This window comes from Vicugna pacos, chromosome 18 (genome assembly GCF_048564905.1).
Source record: "Vicugna pacos chromosome 18, VicPac4, whole genome shotgun sequence".
Classification (NCBI taxonomy): domain Eukaryota; kingdom Metazoa; phylum Chordata; class Mammalia; order Artiodactyla; family Camelidae; genus Vicugna; species Vicugna pacos.
In genome coordinates this window covers 30,175,980-30,189,723 of record NC_133004.1, presented here as the reverse complement: position 1 = coordinate 30,189,723, position 13,744 = coordinate 30,175,980, and the positions used below count along the sequence as shown (strand labels likewise).

The following is a 13,744-nucleotide window of genomic DNA, read 5'->3' as shown; positions in this document are numbered from 1 at the left end:
CCCTGGTAACCATAAGTTTGTTCTCTATGTCTGTGAGTCTATTTCTGTTTTGTAGATGAATCCATTTGTCTCCTTTTTTTTTTTTTTAGATTCCCCATATGAACACCTTTATTTTAACTTTGGAAAAAGGACTGAGTACTAGGTCTTCAGAGTCTAATAGGTTTTCCAGACAGGGTCACAGTGGTTGGCCTCAGGGGACTCTGACTGGTTTCACTGCCTAGAAAAATCTTTGTAATGACAATCATGGTGGCAAACCCAGCAGCACCCAGACAGAGCAGTCTTTCCAGTCTCTTCCCGACCCTTCCCTCTTCCTCTTTCCCAGCAGAGAAGGGACACTCATCTGATACGAACATGCTTACTCATGGGAAAAGTCACTGCAAAACAAACACGCACGTGGGTGTGGAGTTCTCCTATGATTCCTCCTTCCTCGCCCCAGGAATGGGGCCCTCTCACAAATGGAGAGAGACCTGGCTGAGCATCTGGCCCCAGCTCTTCGCTGGCCTGGACTTTGGTACCATGGACACCCACCACCATTTCTGTACTAACGTTTGTTTATTGAGCATTTATCATATGGTGGATAATGGTTTTTATTCAGTCACTTTAGTGTTTTGTTCAATCATTCACCAAACGTCTGGTGAGCACTCAACCTAGTTCTACCTGGAAGGGATACAGAGTTAAACAAAACAGCATGTTCCCTGACTTCACAGAGCTTATAGTTTAGTGGGGGAGACACACCCCTAACAAGGAAACAGACTGATAAATTGGCAACTGCAAATGGCCCTTCCCTTTCCCTGAGCTCCGGACACGTGGCTGCTTTTAGTGCTGAAAACTCAGCCAAGATCCTTGTGCATCAGAGGGCTTTGCATTCATTAGATCTGGTCACTGTTCTGTTTAGGAGACCCCAGTGGGGTTCCACTAGGACTAAATCCCAGGCTCATTTGGTTTCTTTCAAGGCTCCGGTCCCTCCCTTTCCTCCACTCCTTTCTCCTGCCATCAGGGCTGCAGCACAGCACGACGCCAAGGACGCCACTGTCACGCCGGCTTGTGGGAATGGCCTCTCCCAATCTGCTCGCTCAGCTTCAGCCACCTAGACCCCCTTGCTGTTCTTCAAGCAAGCAGCACGCGTTCTCATCTTAGAGTCTTTACACATGCCTCCCCTCCGCCCGGCATTCTCGCCCCTGCACTCCTCCTGTGCATTTCCTTCACATCATTTAAGTCTTGTACATACATCACCTTAGAGAGTCCTCACCCGAACATTCGATGTAAAAGAATTCTTCCCCCCTTTTCCCTATCTTGTTATGATAATACACTCCGACATTATTCATTGGCTTCCTTGTTCATTGTCTGTCTCCCCATCCCCCTGACAAGGGAAGTTTCTCTGGGGCAAAGATTTTGTCTGTCTTGTTTACTGCTGCGCTCCAGTTCCCAGCATGACGTCTGGCTTTTAGTAGCTGAGATAAGGATGTGGATACTTGTTGCATGAATTCTGTTGCACCAAGAGGAGGCAGAGAAGGATGAAAGGGGTGCAGAAGATAAGAAGCTGAATATTCAAAGGCAGATACATGTCTAGACCCTGTGATACACCAGCTCTTCTGGGGTGCAAGTCCGAGGGGGAAATAAGAGGCTGCAGAATGACAGTGGTTTGTGATCTAGCTTTGTGCAGCGCGTGTGAATCCACATACTCAGCACGTAGAAGGTTCTAATGAGCAGTTCTTGAATAAATAAATCGCAAATAGCTTTATGCAGTTGTGGTGTATTTTCGAATTCTCCCTCTTAGCAGGCAACACTTTTCCTTTGGACGTTGGCCAAGAGAATTCATATTATCTGGACTAAGGCTTAATGAAGACATGGTCTTAACACACTGGGACATCAGAAGATGGACCAGGAAAAGACAGGATGGCCTACAGCCCCTGCCCACCACCTCTCCCAGCATCACCCCTTGTTCAGTCATACCTGCAACGGTGTATAGAGCCGTGATGGCCAGCAGCCCAACTATGGCCAGGTACAGATTCAGGTGCAAAGACTGCTGAATAAAGATGGCGCCTGCATACATGTCCACCTGGAGAGACATGAAGTTGATGGGTGAATGAATGAAAGGGCATTTTAGCACCAGGCTGTAGCCTAGATTCTGGCAAACACAGAAGCATTGTATACTATCTTTGTTTCATCTATCTCTTCCCAGATCAGGGGTCTCAAATGGGAGCCCTGTGGGCAATTATGTTTGAGACCCCCTTCCCTGGGCTAATACAAGCTCCTCCATAGTCTTTCTGCTTCTGTTCTTGGTCTTCCTATACTGCCCCATCCACACTGCAGCCCTTATCAAACACCACAATGATCGTATCATCCTCTCCTCCTCATTAAAACTCTCAGTGGCTCCCTATTGCCCCCAAGATCATGGCCAAATAAGTAAGTTAGAGCTGCCTGCCAGGCCCTTCCTGGTTTGCCTACCACTCAACCTCATTCCCTTCCCTCGCTTTGTGCTCCCAGTCCTCCAGGCACGCTGAAATACACCGTTTCCCTAACAAGTCATGTTCGTTCTTCTGCTTGTTCTGTCCATCCACCCGGAATGCCGGTCCCCCTTAATCTAACTGGAAAACTCCTCCTCGGATGTGACGCTCCTGGGGAAGGCTTCCCCACGTCCATAGCTTCCCACCAGAATGAAAGGGAGAGCTGTCCTTCTATGTCTGTCTTTCGCGTCTGGAGCTGGCACAGAGTCTGTCATTGTCGTTTGGATTGAATGGAAGTCCTCCCTCCCCCCTCCCCCACCTCACACAGACAAGCTCTCCCCCAGCTCCAGCTGGAAGGGAAGACAGCGCCAGTGAGTCAGGCTGAGCAGCACGTGCCTGGAGGCTGCAAAGCACCTGCTCTTGGCCAATCTCCAGGAGATCTGCCCATCCAAAGGTCAGGGTGGGGCAGGCCCAGTGGGCTTCAGCACCTCTGATGAATAGCTCATAACTTCCCAGTCCCAGGAGGAAAGTAACAGACCCACCCAAGCCCCATTCAGTGGAGTCCCATTCGGTGACAGGCACCCTCCCGAGATGCTGCTGAGGAGGCTTTGGCAGGAGAAGGGGAGAGGGAACTCTACCTTTTCTCCGTCTTTCCTCCCCCTACGCTTACCCTCCCCCACCCCACCTTCCTCAACCTCCCAGAAGCTTCCTCGAGTGGCGGAGAAGGTGGATGGGGAGGAGACACCACAGCAACGGGGCTGTCACTGACCTTCTCACCAGCTGCGCCCCGACCTTACCGAGATCTTGGTGAAGATGTAGATAAACAGGTAGAGCACAGCTAGGGTGACAGGGATCCTGCTGCCGCCAAAGCGCTTCCTCAGGTATTCTGGCATCGTGGTGACCTGGGGACCAGAGCTGAGCTGTCACCGCCCAGCTGATGTCAGGCACCAGCCCTTCCTCCTCCTCCCCCTCCCCCCCCTTCCCCCCAAAACCCAGGAGTACAGATGGTCTTGGGATTCTCAATGGGAGACTTAAGGGGGAGGAGAAAATGGGGACAAAGGGGGTGGAGTGAGGATAAACTGGGGGTCTGTGCGGAGGTATGTACCCAACTGTCTCAAGTGTATCCCCCAATCCAATGTTTGCCATCTCCTGTATTACTCATTACTTAGCATTTTCCTTTAAACCAACTCACATTTATATTTAAATAAACTTACCTAAAAAGAAACCTTTAAATCACCCTGTAAATGGAAAACCAGCCTAAACTTAAGGGGACTAGCAAAAATATGAATAGAGTAACAACTTTACGTTCTATTTTTTTCTGGCAATTTCCTGTTGTACATCCCAAATCCAGGGCCCAGAGCCTACTCATTCTTTCTTAGAAAAAAAAAGTTGTTGGAAAAGGTGTTGGACAGATGTTAAAGGCATACTGGCACCAGCAGGAGACCTTCCCTTTGAGCTCATTAAACAACTGGAAGGTGATAGAAGAGGAAATAACTTCACCAGCTGATTCAGTGTAGTTGGCGCCATGTCTAACACCTAAAATCATCTCAAGAACCTCCATTTGTCCATGTCCTAACCTTTAGGGAAATTGCTCTACTGTAAACCTTTAGCCAAGTTACCAGGAGCAGAGAATTTTAGTAGCACAATGTGCAGGCTCCAGAGATGGCAGAGAGACCAGGGAGGCACTGAATTACAGCAGCTCTCTCGTGGTCTAGATGGGTGGTCCACAGCCAAGTGTCATTATCATATGGGGCACCCCAGGGGCTGGGGCATGCTGGTAAGAACCATTACTTGGGTGGCACTTTTCTTGGTGGATGTCATGTCCTTTTCCAGTCTCCTCACTATACCCTCAGACCTGGGGTTGAGACAATACCATGTCTAGACTCTGGAACCTCAAACAACTGTTCTCCCATGAGATCATAGGTCTTTGATGGGGAAGGACAGAGTAGCGACACTATTTGCAGAAATGTTTGCAGCCCCTCCTCCAGGCGGTTGCTGTTTGAATGTCCTCTAATCTAAACCAGGGAGGAGATGAAAAGGTATCTAACCATGAGCTGATGAATGGCAAACCATCCATCCTGGGGCCAGATTGTGAAGTCAGAAAAAGCTGGGAGGGGAAACTGGGAGAGACTAGATGGCCAGATTTGATTCAAGAAGGGCAAATTGTTAGTGGTAGAATCTGGGTACTCAAGACTATAAGGGTGTCTGGTATAAAGTTATTTCAACTCTGATAAAATAGTGGCCAAGAAATGAACTCTAGGAATGAATGGACACCTTAAAATTAAAAAGAAAGAAGGAAGGAAGGAAGGAAGGAAGGAAGGAAGGAAGGAAGGAAGGAAGGAAGGAAGGAAGGAAAAAGCATCTCTCTTCTCCCTGTCTCCTCATAAGGGTAATTTGGGATTCTGACCCTGGTGAATGTCTTGCCTCTATCCTCTGATTTGCTGCAAGACAAACACAGTAGGGATTTTCCAGATACACATTGTACTGAACTCTGACACTCTTATCAGGGAATAATACACGGAGAGATTCAGCCAAACCGTACTGAATGGACACACTCTTGGTGATTGTGAGAGCTAATTAGAGAAAACTCCTCAGAGCTTCAGCCCATTCAGATACGTGGACTGAGCAGACGCTCCCCACATGGATTCCCTGTCTCATCTGTGAATGACAACCTCCTTGTCTTGCCTGAGAGCTAGATTCCTATCATTAGCTGACAGCCTTTTTAAAAAAGTAAATTGACCTTCGTTTCTATCTGGGGAGAGCAGCACAGCCTCCACTCGCAGTGTGGAATTTCTAACGAGCTGAGAAAGCAAAGAGGCATGAAAATCATCAGAAGGCAGGCAGCAGTGGTATCCAGAAATCAAACTCCAGGGAGAAATGTGAAGCTAGCTGACAGATGGGAGGCAGAGCCCAGGCCGTTTGTTCTAAAGTAGCTAAGAAGGCAATTTGCCAGCAAGCCAGGGTGAGAGAGACAGATTGACAGAGACAGAGAATGACTGGCTGTTAAAGGAACCACCATCTGGGCGTCGCTGGGTGAACCAACAGGAAACAAATGCAGCAGGTGGGGAGCTGCCCCGGAGAGGACCGCCCTAGTTCCTTGCTCTGGAGACGGCTTGCTCTCTCTCCTGGGGGTGGAGAGCGGCCAGGGGACTTCAGCATCTGGCTTACTCCCTCTAGACTTGCATCCAGACTGCCACACTCCATCCTCATGTAAAACCCCTCCCTTCCTCCCATACCCCTGCCATCTGGCAATAGCAACTTCTGCCTGCCCCAGCAATGAGAATTTCAGCTCCTTTGCTGTCTTCCTCCCTTTCTTGACTTTCCCCCAGTCTGGAAGCAGCCTCAAGGACAGTGTGGAGAACCCACACGGAACCCCAGTATCTGAGTTTGCTCAGCCCCAGCAATGGGACGGCATTTCCTCTTCAGCAACCCATTTCTCTGACCCACATCCAAACCTTGTCATCTCCAGGACCCTGTTCATTTACAATACCCAAAATTTTTATCAGTGCAACCCTCTCATTTGCTAACTCTGTTGACCCCTGGCTTTGGGACTTGACCAAGACCTCCAGTCCCTCTTTTTTTGGGTGTCATCTCATGCCTTACCTCACTTCCTTCTGAAATCGTGGGCCCTGCTATCAAGGAATTTCAACAAATATTTTCAAGTATCTACTGTGTGCCAGGCACTATTCCGGACACTGGGAGAAAACAGAGATGGTTCTTGTCCTCCTGGAGCTTAAAGTCTAAGGGGAGAGACACATAGTCTAGTGCAATGGCTCTCAGTGGAAGGAAGAAGATTCCGTACCTCCCCAGGGAACACTTGGCAATGTCTGGAGACATTTCAGCTGCCACAGTCTGGGGGGTATTGGCATCTAGTGGATAGAGATTGAGGATGCTGCAAACATCCATCCTACAGTGTGTGGAACACCCTTCACACATACATATACACACACAACAAAGAATGATCCTGCCCCAAGTGTTACTGCTACTGATGCTGAGAAAGCCTAGAATAGTGGGAGAGGCACACAATCTGATGAGGTAAGGCGGGAAGCCCCAGAAAAAGACAGGCAGGAACCCCAAGCAGGGCCACTACTCTCCTGCCGGCACCATCCAGTTCCCTGGCCCAGAGGCTCTATCTCACTTTCTGCCTCTGAAATAGCTTACTTTCCCCTAAAATTCTATCGGTTCCCTGAGCTCACTTCTGATTGGTTATTTCCTTCACTCCTGATTGGTTATTACTCTCCCTTCTGATTGGTCTACTTCCCTAACTTCTGATTGGTCCATTTGTAGTACTTCATTTACATGGAGCTCACTCCTGATTGGTTATTTCTCTCACTCCTGATTGGTCTATTTCTACAAAGCTGGTTCCTGGTTGGCCAACTTCTGTTATACTCTATTTGCATATGATGTTGCAAAGTGTAAACTGGCAGCCTATAAAAGCCTGTGTAAACCTACAGATGGGGTCCAGAGCTTGGAGTGTTAACTCCTCTGGGCCTGCTGACATAATAAACCTGACTTCTCCAACTCTGTGAGAGCTCCCTCCCCTGGATCCAGGTTGTTGTCACAACTGAGCTGAAACACTGAGCTATAACACCAAGCTGTAACACATTTTCCGCAACAAGGGAGGCATATTAATTTAACAATCACACAAGCAAATGCAAAAGCAAATGTAAATGCAATGAAGGAGGAGATTTCACCTACTCAGAGAGTTCCAAACGGGCTTCCTGGAGGAATGGTTGCTTGGAGTAGGATTTGGAAGATGAATAGAGTTCACTGAACCACAAAGGAAAAGGAAGTTTCCAGCCGGAAGGGGAAGCATTGTGATGGGCTGGGGAAGCAGAGAACCCGGTGAGGATGAGGAGTCGTTAGGACAGTACCTGGAATACAGCTGGCATCCAGCTCAATAAATGCTTCTTCAATGAACGAATAAATGATGAACTGACAGAAGTGTACTGTGGATGGAGACTTGTATGGGCCCCTAGGAGGATAGTTCATTTTCCATATTCATAAATAAAATTGGCCTGTAACTTTCTTGATGGGAAATCTTCGCATTATGCTAGTCTCAAAATATGGCAGACAAAAACCAATTCTAGGTGGATCGTTGACTTAAATGTGAAAAGTCCTAGAAGGTAATATAGGAAAATATCTTTACCTTGAAGTAGGAAAAGATTTTTTTAAGCAAGACATTAAAGTTAGTAATTAAGGGAAGATGATACATGGGACTACATTAAAACTAAAGTCTGTTTGTCAAAAAACACCATTAAGAGAGTTAAAAGCAAGCCACAGAGTAAGAGGGGAAGAAAGATAATTACAACACAGATAGTCAACCTAAGGGCTTCTTTCCAGAATGTATAAGGAACTTCTATCAATAAGAAGAAACTATGTAACCCAACTGAAAAGTTGGTAAATGTTACTTCCCCAAAGAGGAAATCGAAATGGCCAGGAAGGTACAGAAACAGAATTGCCAATGGATCAATATGCACCCACCACATTAGCAAGAGTTTTAAAGTTGGAAAATACCAGGTGTCTTCAAGGATGTGGAAAAAGGCAGCAAACGGAATCTGCACACACTGTTGGTGGGAGGATAAACTGATAGAGCTACTCTGGGAAAAAGCCTGGCAGTATCTATTGAAGCCAGATAAACACATCCAATGACCCAGAAATTCCACCTATAAGTGGATTTCCCCCATAAATGCACGTTTACATGCATCAGGACACTCGTATAAAAATGTTCATAACAGCATTGTCCATCATAGCATAACACTAGGAACAACTCAAATGCCCATAAACAAAAGGACGGACAAACATATTGGGGGTACAATTGTACTACGTGTATACTACATAGCAGTGAAAATTAACCTGCCGGCTACACGCAATGGAAGAGTACGTTGCTCCTGATCCCATGTATATATTGTTCCAAAACAGTAAAATTCTACCATACTGCTTAGGTATGCATAGTTAAAACTGTAAAGAAAAGTAAAGAAGTGAGTTTGATGAAAGTCAAGGATAAAGGAAGGCAGTAGGGGAGAGTGTTTCAGTTTTGTGTCTTGGTCTGGGTGTTCACTCTTCAGTAATTTGTTAAGCTGCTCATTTGCATTTTACCACTTTTCTGTGTGTTTATTTCCCAATAAAAATGGATTGGGTAACTTTTTATCTTTTCTCAGCACTCTGGCATTTATTATCTGATCTGGGCTAAATCTCCCCTTTGAATGAGATGTTGTCCAAAGACTGTCTAAAGCCACAGAAACCTTTTATTGAACAATATAGCTTGGAGGTCCTTTCCCAGCAGCACAGCTTTGTCAATTTCAGCCCTTTTCCCGGCATGATATTCACAGTGTGGATGCCCAGCCCTGCAGTGAGAGACACTGTGGGTGTCCCCAGGTTTTTCGATTACAAACAATGACAGCAGTCATTTCAACTCTTCATGCCTCTTAACCTTCAGCCGCACAAGTTCCTTCCTCACTGTCAGTGGATGACACCACCTTCTACTTCCCAGAGAAAATGGAGACCATCAGCTGAGAACGACTGGCCACCCTACCTATGAACTAACCTCCATCTGCACCATCCTTTACTCCTTCCTATAGCAGGTGCTCAAGAAATACTTACTGAAGCTTTGCCCCAGAGATCCACACTCCCAGTCAGAGTTGTTATACCTAAGATATTTTGTCTAGATGGGATTGGGCAGACCCAGACCCTTCACTCACCAAAAGTTCATGCTTTTAGTCTCAGTATTATCTCCGAGCAAAATTATTTCTCCCTACATCACTGCCCTTTGCCCACGATTGCCTTACTTCTGGTACATAGAGATTTTTTAAGTGATTTCTCTGGTCGTTAAGTAGTTCTTTCTACTTTGTGTATTTTTTAAAAACTTCCATAATAGAAAGTAAAAAATCAGTTATCTCTTGATGAATAACCCTGTGACATTGTATGATCTTGTTCTGTCCAGTAGAACATCTAAAATAGAGTAAGTCTAGCCAGCATGCATTCCAGAAGTCTGTTAATAAGATCAGAAATGATTTTTTTCAAAAAGCCTAAAGCAGCATGATTTTGTAACAAAAATGTTGCCATTTCACATCAGCCAGAAATAACTCAGTCATTACGGTTTTGGGTGCAAAGGAAGAAAAAAAAATCACTGGATCATAAATATATATGTAAGTATATATTTTTAGTTAAAAGCAGTAATATGTTACTGCTTAAACATTTAGAAGAGGCTGTGGCTTTTACATTTGTGTTTTAGCATTGAAAAAAAAATTCTGAGCCCCCGTTTCTTCCAGCCCCTGGAAACCCCACGTGTATCTTCGATGTCCATTACTAGATGGGAACCGCTAAGGACAGGGTTCCTGATTGTCTCACCACGCATCAGCCCTCACCAGTGCAGAACCTCTTAGGGACTATGTAAGGGATGTCCCAGGGCAGAGAAGGGGACACTGGTGGGAGGGAGGGAAGGCAGGGCTAACGCTCCTAAAGGGTCCTCCTATTCCATCGCACCGCGACCCCCCTCAGACTCACCTGACCAGCGATGTAGATCGGGAGGAAGATCCAGGCCAGCATCAGCACGGAAAACAAGCCCTGCGGGAGGAAACAGAGTCCGGACTCTGGACATCGTGGTGCGCATTTGGATTTCCCTCGGTGCCTGGCCTGGCTCCGCCTCTGGCTCCATCTCTGCTTACTGAGTCGCTCCCTCTCCTTGGGCCTTCGTATTTCCACGTGCAAATGGGAGACATGGATGAAGCAGGGAAGGGCGGAACTAGTGCAGTGTCTCCTAAACCTGGCATCCCCCTTTCACACACTTTGTCCCCTCCCCCTGCCCTGGTTCCCCTCCTTGCACGGTGGTTAAAACAAGGCTGTGAGGTCAGAGGGGCCACGCTGATGAGTAGCTGGTGATGCTGGAAGAGTTTACACAGGTCTCTGAGACTCACTCTTCTCACCTGTGAAATCGGAATCACAGAGCCCCTCTGGGCTGTGGCAAGGAAATCAGTGAGATGGTGCTCCCTGAGCACTTACTCTACGCCAGGCATTCCTCTGCCCACTTTGCAAGCGTTCATTCATTTAGTGCTCGTAATGATTCGATATAGCAGGTACCATTATTCTTGTTTTAGACATGTGGCTCAGAGAGGTTAAACAACTTGCCCAAGGTCACACAGAGTGTAGGTTTTAGGGCCCAGCTGTGAACCCAGGCAGTCTGGCTCTAGTCTGTAATTGAGTCCCATAATATGATGATGGATGTGGTCTGTGCCACAGAGCAAGCACTTTAAAAATGTTAGTCATCATGACGATGAAGATCACTGTTAATAAGCATATCCCCTCCCACTCCGTGAAAACCATATCCTGAATGAGCCCTGCTGCACAGGAGACCGCATCCTATCTCTTGGGTATCTATGAGGTGGCAAAAAGATCAAGAACCACTGAATCCCATCATTTTTGTGATGGTCAATTGATACATAATACACAGAGATACCCTCCAGTCCCACGATACCTTCCATCTTCTGCACCCACGTGGGGGAGAGTCTGAACCTTCTTCACACGTATGTGTGCTGGGGTCATGGCCTTATGGGCTCCCATCAAGCAAACACAGGGAGGGGGCCTGAGACTTCTAGATCAAACTGATTTTGCGAACCGAGAGCACCCTTGATGTTTGTGTTTGTGTTTTCAGAAAGCACTCCTCTGTTTTCCAAAGTGCAGGGCAGTCACACAACTGACGCCCAGGATCTACCTATTAGAGGGTGAGTGGGGGAGCTGTCCGTGCCCTGGTAAAACACTTACATTAAATTCATAAGCAGCTACAGAGAGGCCCGCGGCGGCACCTGACCCTGCCAAGCCAACGAAGTGTCCACTCCCAACGTTGCTGGCAAACAAGGATGCCCCCACCTGTGGGGAGACAGGCAGGTCAGATCTTGGAGCCAAGGTCTGGAGTAGCTCCTTCCCACCCTCAGTTCTTCCCATAATCCAGAGGGACCAAGACAAAAGAAGTGGAGAAAGCAGGGCCATCCCTTACCTATCTAGCACCTTTTTTTTTTTCCAAATTAAGAAGACTCACCTTCCCAAAGGCTCTTTTACTTCCAACTGTCAGAAACTGGCATAACAAACATGCAGATCTATGATGCCTAAAGTGTGGATTGTGCCCCCCGCCCAACAATGCTGCCCAGGGTTGTGCAGTGCACAACTTGAACAACTGTATGCAGCATCCCTCAGGGGGAAGGATGACAGGTGTTGTAGAAAGTGCTCCATGATGAGAACCAGTGGGTCTGTGTTATTCCCCAGCTCTGCCTCTAACTTAGCAAAGTAGAGAACCCTCCTCCTAGTAGGGCCCTAAGCAGCCAAGACAATCACTCAAATCCCTGGTCTCAATTAACTGGAGCAGCTAAACCTGGTCACCTGGCCCAAGCTGGGCCAATTACCTTCTCTCTCCTGGGAACCTGGAGCTGGGAGTCCATCCAGAGACTCGGGGTGTGTGACTCAAGGAGGTGTGTGTGTAGAATGGGGATGGGGGTGTTGAGTAGCATGTTCAGCTTTTGTGCCCATCACTGCCACTCTGCTGAGAAAAAGGAAGATGAGGGAGATGTGCAGAGAGGACAAAGTGCAATAGAGACAGAGGTAGAGAGAGATGAGAGAGGGAGGGAGGAAAGGAGGGGGAGGGAGAGAGAGAGAGAGGGAGGGAGAGAGAGAGAGAGGGAGGGAGGGAGAGAGAGAGAGAGGGAGGGAGGGAGAGAGACAGAGAGAGAGAGAGAGAGAGAGAGAGAGAGAGAGAGAGGGAGCGCACTGTCTGTAAGAGGGCTGCAGTGCCCCCTATTGGCTTTCTAGTCTCTGATTCTCATCTGAGTCTATTCCATTGATCCATCCTTATGCCAGGGTCACACTCTCTTGATTACTGTAGCTTTGGAGTACGTTTTGAAGTTGGGAAGTATAAGCCCTCCGACTTTTTTCTTCGTTTTCAGGATTGTTTTTGCTCTTCTGGGTCCCTTGCATTTTCACATGAATTTAGGATCAGCTTGTCAAAGTTTCTGCCAGAAAGGTGGAGTATGAGGCTGGAGTTTTGATAGGCTTTGTGTTGAATCTGTAATTCAGTTTGGGGACTATGACCATTTTAGTATTGAGACCTTGAATCCATGAATCCATGATGTCTTCCCAATTATTTAGTCCTTCTTTAAGTTCTTCCAATGATGTTTTCAGTGTACGTGTGGCTCTTCTTTGGTTAAACTTACTGTTTTATTCTTTTGATGCTATTGTAAGTGGAATTGTTTTCTTAATTTCATTTTTAAATTGTCCATTGCTAATATTTTAAAATGTTAATCTTTTATATTGGTTTTTTTATATTGTTCATATTCTGCAAACGTACTAAATTCATTTATGAGCCGTAGTAGTTTTCTCTGGGTTACATATGAGTTTCTATATACAAGATCACGTCATCTGCAAATAGAGAGAGCTTTGTTCCTCTTCAACCTGGATGCCTTTTACTTATTTTTCTTGCAAGTTGGCCTTGCTAGAACCTCCAGTAAATTGCTGAATAGAAATGGAGAGGGGGGACATCCTCGTCTTGTTCCCAATATTGGGGAAAATCTTTCTATCTTTCCCCACTAAGTATAATGTTAGTTGTGGGTTGATTTTTTTTTGTAGATGTCATTTGTCAGATTAAGAAGCTTTCTTTATATTTCTAGTTTGTTAAGCGTTTTTTTTTAATCACGAAAGCCTGTAGGATATTATCAGATTGCTTTTTCTGCACATATTGAGATGTTCATGTGGTTTTTGCCCTTTATTCTATAATATGGTGTATTAGACTGATTGACTTTTTAGTATGTTTAGCCAACCTTGCATTCCTAGGTCTCACTCAGTCTCACTTGGTCTTGGTGTATAATCTTGTCTATATGTTGCTGAATAACAATCTCTTATTGTTTCCTTCTTTCTGTTTGCTTTTGATTTAGTTTTCTCTTCTTTTCCTGGTTCTTTTGGTAAAATGTCAGATTATCAGTTTGATGTCTTTCTGTTTTAATATAAACCTTTATAGTGTAAACTTACCTCTAAGCCCTGCCTCAGCTGCATTCCCTCAACAGCCTAGCAGCTTTCATTTTTGCCCTTTGGAATCAGATGTCTTGTGAAAAAACAAAACCAAACCAAACCTTGGGCCAGGCCACTAAATGATGAGAGGCAAATAGAGAGAGTGAAGTCCTAGCTTTCCAGCCATTTCTGCCAGAGCTCCAATCTAGGGATAAAGCCATCTTGGACTTCCAGTCCTTCCCAGACACCATCGAAATGCAGCTGCATGAATGGATCTAGAGTACAGGGGAGGAACCACCCCGTCAAGC

At 46.3% G+C, this 13,744-nt stretch overlaps 1 protein-coding gene across 1 annotated transcript in view; it reads right to left on the bottom strand.

Annotated features, from left to right (window-relative positions):
• The window catches only part of SLC5A11 (solute carrier family 5 member 11), a 52,529-nt gene that overhangs the window by 24,323 nt on the left and 14,462 nt on the right, over positions 1-13,744 (bottom strand). Inside the window, exons 5-8 of the mRNA XM_072942098.1 lie at positions 11,208-11,312; positions 9,954-10,013; positions 3,245-3,349; positions 1,954-2,059 (exon numbers count right to left, since the gene is read on the bottom strand). Coding sequence (XP_072798199.1) covers positions 1,954-2,059; positions 3,245-3,349; positions 9,954-10,013; positions 11,208-11,312 — 376 coding nt within the window. The remainder of the gene's footprint in view (positions 1-1,953; positions 2,060-3,244; positions 3,350-9,953; positions 10,014-11,207; positions 11,313-13,744) is intronic.